Source organism: Tachypleus tridentatus, chromosome 2 (genome assembly GCF_004210375.1).
Source record: "Tachypleus tridentatus isolate NWPU-2018 chromosome 2, ASM421037v1, whole genome shotgun sequence".
Taxonomy (NCBI): domain Eukaryota; kingdom Metazoa; phylum Arthropoda; class Merostomata; order Xiphosura; family Limulidae; genus Tachypleus; species Tachypleus tridentatus.
In genome coordinates this window covers 93,446,599-93,464,868 of record NC_134826.1, presented here as the reverse complement: position 1 = coordinate 93,464,868, position 18,270 = coordinate 93,446,599, and the positions used below count along the sequence as shown (strand labels likewise).

Sequence of the window (18,270 nt, the reverse complement as noted above, 5' to 3'; positions counted from 1 at the left end):
CCGTGCAGTGACTTACTTATTGTTATATTCTGTCATATGAATATCCCCAAACTAATAGAGAAATATGAAGTCTGCGGATTGCAATTTTGTGATTAATATGTATTTACTTATTATAATATGTGGACCTCTTGGACGTGTTTCGAGGCATCCGAAGGTTCCACGTAATCCAGGTTGAGGAAAAACTATCCTAGATGTTCTGGATAAAACAAACCACATAACAATTACTACATATTATGTAATATGTGGACCCTATCTGTAGTGAACAGTATAAAAGTAAGACCTGTTTACAGTAGAGTTGTATCTATTGTAGCTCATGTTGAAAAATAATCGTGTTCCTGTTATTGGTATACGAGTTTGTCATTTGTGTTATGTGAAGTGACGTGCTACTTTGCAACATGTACACATAATTGACGTGCTAGTCTGCGTGTCAGTCTTAGGCTTATGGCGAAACAACCGTTGCTTGGGACATTTGAAACAATGTACCTTTTAAGCACACCAAATTAGAGACAACATAGAGTACATATAACCCATTTGTGTTGCCACGCGCTTAACCGTTAACAAACAAAACGGGATAGAAAGATCGGGATAAATAAAAGAAATACAGACGTATTAGTGGACGTGCGTATGATTATATTGATAAATAATTTCGCAATATATAGGTGACATTTTCCATCTATCCATTGTCTAAGTGAGTTAGCGTGTGCGTTTTATACGTTTCTTTGTTTTGACAACCCACATGGTAAAACTTTCAGTAGATATCACAATAGTCATTATATTGTTTTGAGTGCCTGCTGTCTGTCATATAATTAGTCCAGTAGAATCTAATATGGCGGTAAGAAAAATACATTAAATTAGTTCTAACATCTAGTAATATAGTAAGAGGAGTGGAAAATATTTTAGTGTAGATGATATCATCTTTTCGTTGCATTTTTACTTAACATTCAGTTGGCCAGTTAAAAGTAAAGTAATTAAGATGTTCAAAGTCATAATGTTGCTTATCATCACACTTAAATATCTTAATAGCTGTAATGTCATGTGATATACAACTTGTAATTGTTTTATTTTCAATGGTGATTTAGATCGGGTAGGTTTCAATTCTTTGAAATGGGTAATTTTTTTGTAAATATGAACTTTCTTAAATCTTTCACAGAAGCTGCAAAAAATTCAAAGAAATTATAATTAATAATAACTCTTGATTATGAGTAATAGATTAGTTACAAAAACGCTTCTTGTGACCATTTCACCATTTGTAATCAGATGGATATCCTAACCAAGAGTGCCAGACTGTGGAACTGAGGTTCGCACCCTGTTATCGTAAAAAATAAAATCAAACCGGGTTCTGCTCTTTGGAGCAGTAGAGGTGTTTATAAGAATAACGATTAAATCCTCACTATTCGATTAAAACAGCCGATGAGTTGATGGTTGGTTGTGTTGAATAGCTGCTTTTCCTATATTTTATCACTTAAGTTAGAAACAGCCAATGTATATAGTCCACCAGTAGCTTTGTGCTGAATGCTGATAACTTACTTTCATTACATTGAAAGATACTTAGTTTTACAACAGTTATGGATGGTTGAGTGATGGTCATTTTTTCAAAAATATGCTGGTTATTAGATGAATAATCATGGCAAAATAAGTCCACGAACGGTAACCTACATGATCTTGCGTAAAATAATGCTGTCTTTGTTAGAAGAAAAGTGGTTGCTTTGTGCGGTGAGTAAATGGTGCTCATATAAATCGGTGGTTTATGCATTCGACGTAATGGAGGACAGGATACAATCTTTAAATTAGAGCACTTCATAGATCTAAGTACGTGGTATAAAATATCCATTTTAGTAACATGCTTGTTCTTTTCTCTATGGAAATGTTTCTATCAAAATGTGAGGTTTTGAAAATGGTTCTTTGTTATTATTGTCCTCTATTTCTATGGTGACGTGATGATTGTTCTATCACCGTCCTTCAGTTAATATTGTGTAGTTAAATCATATTATTTTTAGTAAATGCGATCTGACGAAAAAACAATATGATCTTCTGGTTATTTATATAAATATAATAGTACTGTCTATTGTATGTCCATGTAATTACTTTTCAGGGTATAGATAAATCTTCACTCAAATTAGTATGAAATTTCATTATGTTTATATGGGGGTATATGCAAATTTTGCGTTTTGCAAGGGCGTTTTTTAGTTTTTTTACCACTGTTTCGCTTCCTATAGATGGATCTTCACTAAATTTGGTATGGAGGTTCATTTGGTCCATGGGGAGATGAACGCAAACTTACGGTTTCATATTTTGTATTTTGCAGTTTTATGGGCGTTTTTCGCAGTTACGTATATGGGAAGCAGGTAACCTTTCATTAATCACGAATTTACATAACTTCCTTCCAGGGTCAGGTACTCCATCTAGTAAACAAGTATATAAAATTTTACTGTGATTTTTTTAACTTCCTTTTCATTTATGTATGGCTTCGCTAACAACAGAAAGGGTGAACAACATTAGTTGTTTGTAACTAAGCTAACAATGAAAAGGGCAACATGTATCAATATGTTTATACTCGAATTTTTTTTTCCCCATACGATAAGAAAGTGTAATCTCTCAAGAGGGAATTCTTGTCTTGTCTCACATGTGGCAGAAATACTTTTACTGTTTCCATGGCGACTTAACGTATAGAGCTTGTTTTGGCTCGACTGGAAGTAGCTTTTTTTTTTCCTCATTTTTAAGAGTAGTGTACGAAATCAATACCATCTGTGTTTTCATATCGGGCAAGCAAACAATAAGTACGGACACACTGTTAAGTCGTATTTTGTCAATGAACTGTCTTTTAAAGGGTAAACAGCACTGAATACAAGTAACTACTAGTCTAAAGATTTTCTTTCCTACAGCAATCTTTCTTCTTGTATCCTGCTTTTTCTAAACAGATAATACTTTATCACTTTGTCGTTCAATTTTTACAGAAGTTAACTTGGAGATGACCGAAATATTTTTACTATTTCACTAAACAAGATAATAAGAATAGTTCTAAAGATATAATGTAAATGCAATATTGTTTAGGGATCTCCGTAAATGTTGTCTGCATTACGTATATAGGTAAATGTTGTAGCTAACCATTAAAGTTGTTTCTCTATTGTCTGCTTTGTTTATTGATAATATACGTAATAGTTATCTTGGGTAGGATATGTATGTTTCTCATTTCCTGCAGGTGACATGGCGGTTATCTATTCCATCCTGTGTTTCTTTCGGTGCCCTCGCTGTAGTTCGAGTTGTTCTTGTGTTTTGACATATTTCGAATGGTAATACGATATTCGTTTCTATAATGATCAGAAATTGTTTTATTTTACTCAGTTTCAAAGTTTTAGCATGCTTGAAATAAATTTAGATATAAAGCATGTGGTGTAAAATCATTTGTAATCATCTGGCTTTAACTGAAATTCACATGCATGTAATAGAGAGTGTACCAGAACAGAGTAATTGTTTAGGAAGGATATTTTAAAATGATTGCGTGCTATGAAACTTGATGGCCAAATGTTTCATTATAACAGTCGTAAAAACTATTGTCGATACTCTGATGTAAAAATGCAAATATCGTAAGGAAAATAAGTACAAAGGTAACAAACACCATGCAGGCAATTTGTGATTGAACTAGAAGTGGACTTACTAAGAACTCATCACATGAAACATCATTAGTTTAACATTTTCTGTTTTTTTGTGTGTTTTTTTTAGTATCACCATAATTGTTTTTGAACTGTATTTTCACAGCTACTCTTGTCTCGAATCTTTTATGGTATTTTAATTGATTTTGCTCTAAAGTTGGACCGAGCGTGGCCGACTAACTATGTCGGGTTGCGCATCATTAAGCCCAAGGTTCGAATATGTTCTGCACATTCAACTTTTGAAACATTATAATTATGACGCTTATTTCAGTTATTCTGTTAAGAGTAGACGTATACAGCGAAAGCTGGTCAGCAGCTGTAAATTAGAGAAGGCTATGCTAAACCTGACCGTTAAATTTCGTCTCGCACAAAGTTCGTTCAAGTAAAAAATGTGTTGATATTGTGTGGACTTTTGTAGAAATCTGTGGTTGCGCTTAGCTGTAATAAACTGTGTGACTAAATTGTCAGTATAGAATGTAAAAAAAAGAGAGAGAGAGAAAGATTTGTCATTGGTGCACATTTATGGAAACTGGAAATAAAACTGTAAACTACTTGTAAACTGTAACGAACAATTGTGTTGTTTATCCAGTTGTAAAGTTAGTAAGGACTATTCTGTTTGGTTGCCAGGGGCGGATCTAGTGTTTGCACGGCCCTAGGTGAATGTGGCGTGTGATTCGTAATTAAATTTGGCTGTTATTTTGATTTAAAAATCTTTCTTGCTCCCTTATATGGACGATTCCGGACACGAAGTCGCTACACTATATATTTTGCAATACTAAAAGTAATGTGACAAGCACTTGAGGGAAAATTGACAACTAATTAAAAAAAATATGTTAAAACCTCCTTTATACAACTCATTTTCAGAAAAACTGCAGCTCATATATTGACTTGAAATAAAGTTATGAAATGAAAAATATTTACATTTTTAAAACTCAATACACACATAATGCAGTTACGTTACTCACATTATTTTACAACTATTAAGAAAAAATATAACTACGTAAAAAAAAGTATGTAGAGCTGGCTACTGAACTTATAACTAAGATCGTTATCAAGTGGTATGTCCACTTTTATCACTTAGCAGAGTAAACCGTCTCGACTTTACATGGAGAATCCTACATTACTAACTTGGTGTCTATATATAATCCCAGCTTTCATCATTATACCTTTCTTTTAGCTAGTTTTACAGTACTACTTATATTACTATTTTACCATTTTACGATTGAAAATTCTGGTTCTACTTATTTTGCCAGCGAGACATATACAGTCTCGCTACCGGCTAAGTCTGTCTTCGAAACCATACAAGCGCTGAAACCTAAAGTAAAAACTGCTAGGTATACTGCATCAAAATCTATTAACAGCTGCTAAAGAAATTTCTATGAAGATTGTGGGGCTATTTTAAGTTGATTCTTGAAAGACGAGATTTCCACCCTATAAACTTTTCTAAGTTCATCACCACCAACATAAGCTTTTCCAAGCTATTTAAGCACTGTTATACTAGTAGGAAATACTCTATTTTATATTGGTCGGAAACGCTTCGTTTTACTAGAGTAAACAATGTTTATGTGTAACCTTTGTCTCCAATCTAATTATTATTGATTATAGTTTTACAAGCCACTAAAAAAACACACCAAAAACTACGAATATTTTACTGAAACTGCACAATTGTAATGAATACAGTATTGAGTATGTCATAGGGTAGTTTAAAAATTTATTCAAAAGCCTTTGAATTTTCACCTTAAATTATTTCTCAAATCCCTTCACTTTCCGCCATTACAGAGAAAAAAAAATCCGGTGTTTTTACCAATATGCATAAACTGGAAAATAATTTGTGCAATTTATAGTGCATTAATTCGAAACTACTAGGTTGAGGGTTCATTTTTTTTAATTCGCTGCTTTACTGTCTACGTGGTTTGTTTGTTTGTTTGCTTGTTTTTGTAATTTCGCACAAAGCTACTCGAGGGCTATCTGTGCTAGCCGTCCCTAATTTAGCAGTGTAAGACTAGAGGGAAGGCAGCTAGTCATCACCACCCACCGCCAACTCTTGGGCTACTCTTTACCAACGAATAGTGGGATTGACCGTCACATTATACACCCCCACGGCTGGGAGGGCGAGCATGTTTAGCGCGACGCGGGCGCGAACCCGCGACCCTCGGATTACGAGTCGCACGCCTTACGCGCTAGGGTCTACGTGGTTTTCTGCGACTATTTCAATGAGTATCGTAGCAGTAGACGATTACAATAGTAATTTTTCTGCCCTTGTGAGTGGTGATTTATGTCGATGATTTTGGTGTGTATTTTACTATTATTATTATTAATGTTTTCATATTTTTATTTAACAAGTTTACAGCAAAATCAGCTGGGTATTTTGCACCTAACCTTAGGTGTATGAAACGTTGCGATTATTCATGACCTATTTATTTCAAAAGTTGATTATTTTGTCAATAAAGTTGATTCCCTAAAATTGAAAAGTACTGTAGACATGAAGTCAAAATAAGGATCTGTATCTTGAGAAAATAATGTATACACTATTTCCAGCCCAGTGTATTGTAGTCTTAGTTGTAGACTTGGAAATATATTTGCATCTTGATTCAGTTTGTTTCTCTACTTTGACGATCCATACTCATCTCTTTAAAGTACTATTTTTAATTATCGTGTAATATGAAGAATGAACGGGTGAATTTTAGATATTTTTACTAACAATCGAAAAATAGACTCCTTTGGTATTATCAATATTTTAGCAGCCTTAGCCATTGAAATAGGTCATGAGTGTTTCAAGAACAAGTCTGCCTTTTAAGATGGTTTTTACCCATGTATTCTGTTAAATTTCTGCGTAATTCCTGGGCGAATTCTATTACGCTGTTACTCTGTGGTTCATGATAAATAGATGTTACATTGTTCAATTGAGGAACCACAAAAATAACTCGGTGGTTTATTCAGACTGTGTTGGCTTTTCTTATAGCAAAGCCACATCAGGCTATCTGCTGAGTTCACCGTGGGGAGTCGAACCCCTGATATGAGCCTTGTTAATCCGTAGACTTACCGCTGTACCAGTGGGGGACTAAGTTAGACTCTTATCTAGAAATAAGAACATTCAACTACAGAATTAAGCTTTTTGTTTCATGTATTAAGCAGTAAAGATAGATTTGCTACCTGGATATTACAATGAGTAATAAATGGTTAACGAGCTTTGCTCGAATATCCAAAATTTGTTTGAATGCTTGTTCTATACACCCCTTTTTATGAATGTATTTCATATAGTTGTAGGATTTACAAGTTAACGTTTCTGTTTTTTTAATGTACTCTGTTTAGTGTTTACGAGTTTGTTTCGTTTTTTGTGAGTGTGTTCTGTATAATGTCTGGAGAAGCTATAACTTAATGTTACATTGTTAGTAACATACAGTTTTTATATTACCGGGTATGATCCATATATGTTTGTAGTATGTCTATTTTGATCATAATGTTTTCTTTTGTAGTGTCCGTAGTGTTATGCATAAGCATCTCGAGAAAATGGGGGATGTCACGTTTGATAAGATATTTAACCAAAAATTAGGTAAGTCATTCTGATACGTTCATTTGTTATATTCATAGTTATTTAGGAAATTTGTAGCTTTCCTAATGACTTGTGTTCGCAAAAATTAAGAATAACCAGTGTTATGTATTGTTACAGATCTGTTAGTGTATGTTATTGTACTGGTGACCGTGATTGATCTGTCACTTTTAAATCTAATGCCTTTAGAAAAATAAATGACTAACTTCCGTTCAAATGAAGCTAGTTACTTGGTTCATGACTAGCTTTTAACATAATAATGAATGTAGTTAGTATAAAATATCATTGTTACTTGTATTACCGAACTGGTGAATGTATGACTGCTTGTTGATACCGATTTTTGTCAGTTCAGAGGATACAGATGATACATTTTCAAATCACATGTTTGTTGATGTGTGTGACAAATGTCGAAGGCTTCTACAAAACTTCAGTGAAGTTACCAAGGTCATTGAAAGTGTGTGGGCTATACAGTACGTTATTTGATCTTACCTATTAAAGAGCATGCACAAAATAGTATATAATCAGTCACTTTTTACAGGACTGTGACACAAATGTCACTTCAAAACACTAACATTTTGAGTACAGTAAATGGTAAAAAAATGCTACGCACAAAAGAAAATTTGTGGATATATAAAATACGTTCTGAATTAAATATTAACCAAACAGCGTCATTTTTACTTCCCAAAGTAAACACCTGAGGATAATAAAATACTAACGTGTACTTAGTATCTAACTCTTTAAAATTGGGTAGTCATGTTTTAAGGTGAAAAAAAATTAGTTGAAAGGGGGAGGAAGAAGAAGATTAAAGGATTCTAGACTGTGATACCAATGTCTCGTACAATTACTTTTTCATAGTAAATATCCAAAGAATTGAAAACAGAAATCAAATGGGATGTGAAATCCGGTTTCTTCTTGTCAGCAAACGTCCTCAACCACCTAAGAATGCCGTTTTTGTAAGTGAAATATTAGAGGATTTTTTAACCGTGCCAATTGAAAGATAGTCAAAAATCGATCTTGTTACCAATTTGGTCGTTAGCTTAGATTCAAGTTTTTCGGAACATTTCCACATCAAAGATGTTTTATTCCTATTGGAGGATTCCCGCTGAGCCTTAGAAAGTCTTAAATTGGTTTTGCATTTTTGAGGTTTTGAGAAGTTTTAGATATGTTGTTCAAGGTCTTAAAAAGCCCTGAATCAGTCACAGGTAAAAAGAGAAATTGTCATCCTTTCAATAGACATTTATACGAGCAGGGGTAACAAAACATGTGCTAGTGAATGAGAAACTCTCGTCATTGACATTTATCGAAAATGCATTCAAAGTTAAATAACCCAGAGAAAGTATTTGAGCAATTATTTATTATTGACATTTTTGTTATTTTTGAATAAAATGGCTGTGAAAATTGGTTTTAAAAGGTCTTAAACTTGATTAGCTTGTAGCTGCAGGAACCATGAATTACAAATTTTTATATTTTCAACCTTGTTAATTTTGAGGGAAATAATAAATAGCGATTGCGAGCTCATGTATTTGTTTGATTGTTTTGCAGCTCTTTCTCTTGAATGCTTTTTCTTTTAATCGAAAAACACACGCACATTAAAAGGTATTAAAACCAATGGATATTTTACTTCAAAGGTTTTGCCCCTTCGTCAAGTACCCATTTAAGACCTGTATTTCATGCATGGACATTCAACCCATCAAAACAATACTACAGTTATGTGTGTTGTATACTTCACGTTTTAAATATTGCCAACGTTATGAAATATTTCAGAGGTTTTTGAACATTATATATGTTTTGTAGTTAACTCACGTTTTTATCTTTTGTAAAAATAAAATATTGAAATACTAAACCGGTAAGCTTTAACAAAGAGTAGAGCCATACCATACCACAGTGGAAAATTTCAACTTCAAAACATTCAATAAGGTTTTGTTTTTTATCAGGGGCGTCTTAGATACACAAAAGGGATTATGAACCCTCTTACTTTAATAATTTTCCTTCATGAATAAACGGTCAGTTTACAGACTAACAACCATAAAATCCGGTGTTCAGTTCCCGTGATGAAAAGAGCACTGTTAACTCATTGTGTAACTTTGCTTTAAAATAACTAAACAAAGTTCTTCTCATTTATACGAATTTGACAGTCACTGTAGTATTATCATCTATTAGGTCATCCCTTAAGTCATGTCCGATTTTAGGTTCAGAAAAAGAGAAAGGATTTCAAACGCTTTTAATGTTATTTAATCAACAATGTATGTTCCATTATTATTAATTACTTCCTGCCAACGATTTACAAGCCACTTCTATAAAATTATTGGGGTTTGGAAGAAAATAATGTAGAGAGGGTGATTCTGACATCTTCGTGTGTTCCAAGATCTTATCCATCAAGATAGTTCTGCAAACTTTGGAATAAATGATAATCGAATGGGGCGAGGTCTGGAGAATAAGGAATATGTTGAAGATTTTTCCACCAGTCTAGCTCTTCAATCTTTGCAGATGTGATCCTTGCTGTATGGGGCTGTGCATTATCCTGATGTAACAACACCTTTACGATTAATCAAAGCAGGCCCCTTTTCTTTCAGTGCAACATTCAAACGCTCTAACTGTTGACAGAAGAAGTCTGATGTAATCGTTACTTTGAGTGGCAGAAACTCAAAGGGAATCATACCAATAATATCCCACCAAACGCTTAACAAGACTTTCCTAGGGTGGAGGTCCATATGCTTTAGCCAGTTTATCTGCACTGAGCCATTGTCTGCGCCGCTTAATATTTGTATAAAATACCTATTTTTCATCTCCAGTCACTAACCTGTCCAAAAAAGGTGAGAAGTGCAGATGTCCACTTTTGCCCTGAGGTTGGCTTCTGTCAAATCATGGAGGACCCATTTTCCAAATATTGACACCTTTTCAGGCTGTTGTAGACGACAGTGAACTGTTGATATGGGTTGAATTAAGCCTCTGTGCTTGTTCATCTGTTACAGCACGATCTTCATCAAATGCAGCCAGTAGCAAGTGGTCATCTGATCTGAACTTTTGAAACAACCTTCGACATTTTCTTTCATTGAGAGGTTCCGCACTATAAACACTTTGAATGTTTCGCGTAGTTTCTGCTGCACTATTGTCTTTTTTAAACTCGTAAAGCATTATATGCTTAATGTGCTCCTCAGACACATCCACCTTCATAAGGGTTTATTTGATCAATGATTTGAAAAAAAAATGGAATTGGGTTAGCTTCTTTTACTTATCTGAACATTTTTATACACGTCCTACTACATATTTTAGTCATTAAAGCCTTCTACAAATTCAGAAATGATGTACTATCTGTATTAAATTTTCGGACATTACTTATGGGATGACCTGATACAGTTACTGTACAGATTCAAACTCTTTTAACTAATTCAGTATTAGCTAGCTGGGACATCACAAAGTTAAAATAAGTTACCTTTGTTTAAAACTGAAGCTAGAGTAAAAAAAGAGGCTGGACAGAAAATAAAGCATAGTTAAAACAGTTATTCAAACATAAAAAAATGTGTGTAAAGGGAGAAAAGCGTCTTTACTGGAGCTATCAAAAGTATACAGGTGTCTGTATGTCTGTAGATGGGGAAAACTCTTGATACCGAGAAAGCATAGCATTATGTACACAGTTTTGAAGAGTTATACCTTTTAGTCTGATGTGCTACTTACGACATTCTCTATCATTCCAATCTAAAAATAATGGAGTGAATATTCTTAAGGTATAATTTGACCTGCCATTGTAAAATAACACTTGTTTTTATATAGTGTGTTCTGTTTTATAGCAGTGCTTCTCATGATAATATGCTCGTGATACCAAAGAGCTGTACAGAGTTAGAGTGAAAAGAATTTAGCCGCGTACCGTGACCAGTGTTCTGCTTTCAGATCTACTCTTAGTATGCTGGTGTACTAGGTTATTTCAGTTTCCTTCATGCTTCTATTAGTGCTAACAAGTGATACGCAGACACACCTTTCCGACTGCTTCGGAAGCCAAAGAAATAAATTCCGTGTCAGGGCAAGTAACTTTGCTAGTAATTGACTAAAACTGTTATTGAATCTAGTTTCTAAATTTTATAATCATGTACTCTTGATTTAAAAAAAAAAAAATCCCATTTTCGAGAGGGGGTTGTTTTGTTTTCATCATTTCTCAATGGTCCAGCAGTAAATGTAGAGGCTTATAACGCTAAAAACAAGATTTCAATATCCGCAGCATAGATAACCTATTGTGTAGCTTTATGTTTAACTACAAACGAAACAAAATGAATGTCAGGTGTGGTTGTATGGAGTAACCCACAATTATTACTTCATTTTAAAGAGAATGTTAACAGCACCAGAAGATATGGTCAGCTTTATCACAGTAGCATTTTGGGTTGGAGTTTTTTCTTTCGTAACCATGGTCTTCGTTTTATGGATGAGAAAATTGTTCCTGATTGGCATGGTGTGGATTACGCGCGCGTTCACCGTATGGTTTGGTTTTGGAGACCGTTGCTACTTTTAAAGCGCTGTTTTTTTTTTTTGTTTTCGTGCTTCTGCATTTTTTGGTTCATTTGTTTGACAACCCTTAATATAACATCTTTTAGAAAGGACGACTACACACGCCTCCAAACATTGATCTAGTTCTAGAGGAACTTCTGCCTGCACATGTTGCATCTTTTGTTAATCATCTTCACAGTGTATCGAGTAAAAACTTGAAGTTCCTACCATGCTTATCATTTTCTGGAGTAGCTTTAACGTATGCGCGCGCGCGTGTGTGTGTGATCTCTCACGCCATTTTACCCATTTATTCCCCCCTTTTTTTTTCTCACAGTAAACGACAAGCACGTTTTAATTAAATAGTTTATAATTTCTAAATTAAGTTTACAAGCTTTTGAACTCCTGACTCAAGGTATCCATTTGGATAATGTTAATATAATATTAAAAGAGAACATTTTCGAATGTTTTTTATTTGTAAAACGTGTTTTAAACAGAAAATCATGATTTATAAAAGAAAAACGGAAGCTTATGGACCATCTGCCATTAAATATAGCTCGATGCAATAAATTATAGAAAAGCTGAATATAAATTATGGTAAACTGTGGCTGTTGATCCAGATTGCAAACTAATAATTAATACTTCTCGAGGTAAAAATAGAAGCAAAAAAGTGTGAAGTTAACCTAAGTTGACTTGCCAGTTTCTTTATTGTACCATAAATATACGGCAGTATTTAATTTGACATTAGTCATAAAAGAAACGCTTTTTTGTGATTAAATGCACGCATTAAAGACGTAGGTTTTTTATACAAGTTTATTTGAGATTCTGTCTGACGTTTCTCAGTCTAAAAAAATTTTCTTCACACATTTACTGTCATAATTTTTTCGTAAAGCCACCGAAGGTTAACGCACATTTCCACACCTGTAGACACTGAAGGTTAAACCGTTCTTTGATTATGAAGCACTTCTTTCTTAAAGTTCAGCAAAACTCTAAAGACGCTGTTTAAACTTGTACTACCTGAGGGTGGTTCCCAGAACCAGTAGAGAACATAGCATTTTAAATAGATGTTGTAATTATCAATCCTGTTAATGTTTGATTTGAAATTATGACAATTTTTCACAATTTGCATTGAATATAAGGTAATAATTACTTGGGACCTGACCTGTTGCCATAACCAGAAAATATATAAATAGTGTATGCACTAAATTATATTTGTGAATGTTGGATACGGGTTTCCAAAACATTCATTTAATATTGCAATTAATTATACTGATTATGGCTGAGAGTTTATAAGAACACAGGAGCCACTCAAAATATATTGTCACTGAATTTTTTGTTATTAAGTACAAACATACATAATGGGCTCACTGCAGGTATCAAAACCTAATTTATAGCATTATAAACCATCAAACCTGCTCTTGAGTTACTGGGGTACTAATTGATTCTTTACCTATTTTACATAGAAAATTAGAAATTTCATCCAATTTTTTTGTTAGTTCCTTAATCCAAGTGTTTTAACAAGCAAAGCATTACTCATTATGATGCACTTTATGGACCCCACCAGTAGTAAATGGTATCAAAACAAGATGTCAGTCTGAGGATTATTTTCATCCAAACTAATTTAAGTATTAAATGGTGTATATATTAATGGTTCCAACTGTTTGGGCCTGAAGCTCTCCACATGTTTACTGTATACAACTTGTACTCCACTTTTGCATTATAAGTGCATTTGCACGTTTGAGCTAGGAAAGTATTTTCACTGAAATTGTCTAACCTCACAAGCAGACAATCCTGACAGACTACTTTCTTGTTTGGGTTGCCCCTAGATTGTAAGCTATTGATATAGGGGACACCTAAAACCTATTAAGTTTGAAGTCTTAAGTAGCTATGATGGAAGAAATATTTAAATTATGGCAATATTCTAATACTAGGTTTTATCATTTCTTATTCAATCGCTACTTTGGAAAAGGATGAGGAGAGGGACATGCTTGTTTCTAGATTTCTCAAAAGGTACACTTGGTCTGGCCCAAGTGCAGACCAGTTGTTTGTGCTTTGGACTGCAGAGTTTCTATGGTTCATGTCCAAATACCATTAAAATAAAAATTGTACCATATATTGTGGGGTTGTGAATATAAGAGTGATGGTCTAATACACTATTTGGTTTGACAAAAGTAAACCAATAATTTGTGATGGGTGTTGAAAGCTGCCTTCCCTCTAGACTATCACTTCAGAATTAGTGATGGATAGAGTAGATATAGCCCTCAGATAGCTTTGCTAGAAATCCAGCAAAGCAGACACAAAGGCTATATAGCATAGGCATCCCTAATTTTAAAAATGTATACTAAGTAGGAATGCAGGTAATCAACAGCACCCACCGCCAACTCGTGTCACACTTGTCCAGTCAAATAGTAGGATTTGACCATCATTCTAATATTATATGTATGACCTAATAGTACGAAACCTTTCTTCTGTGTAATGGATCACAAACCATGAATTCTTGGATTCACAGTCAGGGCATTCCAACATTGTGCCACACTCTGTTTAGAGACGTATAGCTGCATCTGATAACAAATAAATAATACATAAGGCAGCTAATCTATTAAAAATGGGCAACAAAAGGATTAGTTTTTGCTGAGAAAAAAATTCAAAAGACATCACTTAGAAATGGTTCTGTAAAAAACTGATTTACAGCACTAATTCCTTTAAAATTAAATAAAATGTGGTATACCTATTAAAAAGTTGGTTAACATTAAGAAGTTCAAAAAATTCAGGAGCAATTGATTTATTAAAATTGGATGAAATGTAATATAGTGTATCTGTTTAAAATTAAGTCAAGAAGCAATTAGTCCATTAAAACTCGAAAAATATATGATATAGTGAATCCATAGAAATTGTTAAGACAAGGAGTCGTGTGCTTGTTAATAATTACGAGATAATTGTAGTGGATTATTAAAATGGACCAACATGAGGACCAATGGATCTGTTAAGAAATGAAATACAAATTACCAATTAGTTATTAACAATCTTGTTTATCTGTTTTCAGAAAATATATTGATACAAGGTTACACTGCTGAACATGCGAGTCCTAATGAGAAAACAGTTTTCCAGTGGTGCACAACACTTATTTCCTTGTATGTAACCACAGGATTCAACCAAACAGACCAAAAAGTAATTGCATTTTACAGTGTTTGCACTTAATTAGCTGTACTTTGAGTTCATAAGGGAACAAGTAAATATCATAATCTGCTCAGGTTATTGATCTCTTTCTAATTTTCATTAAGTTGTATCTAGGATGAAAGGTGACATGTTTTTACTCAAACAGGAGAAAAAAGTTCTGAATCTACAAACTAAAATACATAATTATATAATTATGAAAAACATATTAAACATAATGCATTAGGACTTGCATGTACAAAGTTTAGAAAAGTTCAATACCTTGTTTAGCAAGTTGAAGAAAGTAATAAGATTTTCCTTGCGACTTAAAATATCCTTTTTTTATTTTGTGAAGATTTGTTGATTTTCATAGGAGATTAAAGTAAAAAATATTTCAAATTTTAATTCAGACTAAACAAACAAGATTTAAGGCTAGCATCATCCATGATTTCTTTAAGGATGTCAATTTAATAGAATGTTGCTAAATGTAATATATCAACCTAAAATATTTTGGTCTTATATTTTTAAAAGGCATATCTGTGAGTGATTGGTTAGTTTACGGACTATTACAGGTAACATGCGGTACAGAATGCATATAGACTATTGCGTGACTTTACGCTGAAAGGAATTACTTACAAGTTTTCAGAATGACTTGTGTGGTTCTGTCGCATCTTTGAAGGAATATTGCAGGAACATGTGTTACAAGATAAATGAAAAACTGGGATTTAAAAAAAAGCCTGTAAATATGACCGTAAAAATATAGAAATAAGGTTGGATATATTGTAGACGTTATTTACTCAAACCACAAACTCTATTTTGGCTTCATACTGTCACTTAGAATTACCTTTAGTGGAATCGAAATAGGATTTGTAGTTTGTGTAAATATCTACAGTATCTTCAGCCTTGTTTCCTTACTTTCTTTGTGATCTCTATTTGCAATTTTTTTAATTCCTATTTTTTATTATTTGCTATTTTTTATACTCAGTAGCTGGCAAAGATAATTTGATATGGTAGCTAACTTTATACAGTATAATGATATCAAACGTATCTAGTATGGTTTTACTCGTACATAATATAGGGGTTGGCTCCCTAAAATACCGGTTGTATAGTGTACAAAGCACTGAGTATCTACTTGTTACAGTAACCTACTGATCATCTGTTATTGGCTGGTAATTCATGTTTTACTTTGTGCTTAAGCTGTTTTTTTAATAGAACATGGATGTTTATAAGAGAGGTGATTTCAAGGGTTAATGATGACATCCGTTACACTAAATTATGATGTTTTATTTTACCTAAAATAGGAAACAAATCAATTTTCACTACTCCTAAAACCTTTGCAATACTTTATTTAGTATTCTACCAAAGGCTTGAGTGTTATATATCAGACTGTTTTTTATTGTAGGCTGACAAGTAAATAAAATTAGAAACCGAGCATTTTGAGGGATTTTCTTTTCTATGTAAATCTTAAATGTATACTATTTGTGTATTTTTATACATGTCTATAGCTTTAGCAGTCAATAGTGAAGGTTTTAAAATGTTTGAAGTGAATCTTTACTGTTTAAGGTGCTTTTGCCCAAATATTGTATTAGGGTTTTGTGCAATTTTTTTGTGATCAGTATTATGAACTACATGATAATGAAAGAAGCTGTCTCCTCCCATTTTATTCTACGTCATATTTATAAAGAACTACTATTGCAGAGATACTCCCAAGTTTAACTTGGTGACACTAACAACGAATCATGTGTGCTTTGAATTAGAAACGAGATATTATTGATTACCGGAAGTCGCTAGCTACCTGGAATTGAGCAAAAATTGGAATGTAAAGCATCTACTTAGTGAACATAAAACCTGACCTAGTTGAATTTATGTTGTATACCTAGACTAAAGCAAGCTAACAACGCCCTGATTGTTAGGCGATAATAACGCCATGGCATTTAGACTAAGAATAATAATGCACTGGTTGTTAGGCTGATGCTAATAACAGTGGCTTCTAAGCTAAGGCGAAAATGCATTGGTTGTTAGGTCGAGATTAGTAATAACTTGGCTTTTAGCTAAGTCTAATAATGCCCTCTCTGTCAGTTAGGCTAAGGGTTATAAATCACTGGCTACTAGTTGGACTAAGGATAATAACACTTTGGCTGCTAAGCTAGTTAACTTATGTTTGCTAGTTTGTAGAATATATTTGTTATTATGTATTTACGCAATCAATAGGTATAGTACCTCGGTGGGCACAGCAGATAGCCCGAGGTGGCTCTGCGATAAGAAAACACAATCACTTGTTAGTAACCTTAAATATAAAACACTTAGGGCTGTCACGTTTTATTTCTTTGAACTGGTGTGTGTTCTTCAAACTTTGCTGTACTTCTACACTGCAACACAATCTGTAATTTTTTCGCACCTTTACTCAACTTGGTGAACGCAACTGACATTTGCTATTCTAAGTAGATGGTTTATCTAGCTTCTATATCTTCAAACCAATCAGTGATTCTTCATTGAGTCGCACTTGGTAAACTGTTTTGAGTTAAAGGCTGGTGACGTCAGGATATCTAAAATACTGTAAAGCTTGACATGTTTAGTCTTTCTTCTTACAATAACTGTCTATATGAGTGTTAAGTACTGTTAAATATTATTGAGGTTTGACATCGGATACCACTTTGTTAGTCATATAATAGAAATATCGTATATACAGGGTGTCCCAAAATAACGTTTACACTCTTTGGATCATTATAACTTGCCTTGTTTATTGATTTTAACAATGAAACAAGATACATATGATAGCCAAAGGATTTATTTAAAGATTTAATACTGAAATCAAGAGAAAAAATAACAAATAAAATTCTTCCCAAGGAAAACTCTCCTTGGTTGAAATTGTAAAATGTCACAATTTGCTTGCTTCACTTCAGGTGTTCAAACTGAAATCCGTTCTGCTCCAGACACATCTCATAACGGGAAGAAATGGAAGTGCACACATCAAACACCATCTCATCTGGTATTAAAGCACATTGTTCTTCAATTGCAACTCTCAATTCGTCAATTGTTGCCCTTTTTGTGCTGTAAACTTTGTCTTTCAGAAACTCCCAACAAAAGAAATCCATGGGTGTCAAATCTGGTGATCTAGCAGGAAATTCTACACTTCCTCTTCGTCCAATCCATCTGTCTGGCATAGATACATCCAGATAAGCTCTCACGTCGCGATATAAGTGGGGAGGAGTGCTATCCTGCTGGAAGAAACACTCTTCTTCTCCAAATTGTTCTTGGATGCGTGGCACGGCAAACTCTTGTAGCATGTTGAGATAATTCAATCCTGTTACGGTGTCTTGGAAAAAGAATTGTCCGATGAGTCCCCTAGCGGACAGACCACACCACACAGTCACTCCAGGCAAATTCAAGTGATGTTCCTCTGTAACATGTGGATTTTCTGTTGCCCAGTAGGTGCAGTTGTGT

General features: G+C 33.8%; 1 protein-coding gene across 3 annotated transcripts in view; it reads left to right on the top strand.

Moving 5' to 3' along the window:
* The window catches only part of LOC143244566 (G protein-coupled receptor kinase 1-like), a 138,025-nt gene that overhangs the window by 27,668 nt on the left and 92,087 nt on the right, over positions 1-18,270 (top strand). Inside the window, exons 2-3 of one of the 3 annotated variants that reach the window (XM_076489494.1) lie at positions 3,200-3,290; positions 7,127-7,203. In XM_076489494.1, the coding sequence (XP_076345609.1) occupies positions 3,205-3,290; positions 7,127-7,203 (163 nt within the window). In that variant the 5' untranslated portion in view covers positions 3,200-3,204. Of the gene's footprint in view, positions 1-3,199; positions 3,291-7,126; positions 7,204-14,780; positions 14,842-18,270 lie in introns of those variants that run through there. The other 2 variants (XM_076489493.1, XM_076489495.1) reach the window with 2 other exon arrangements.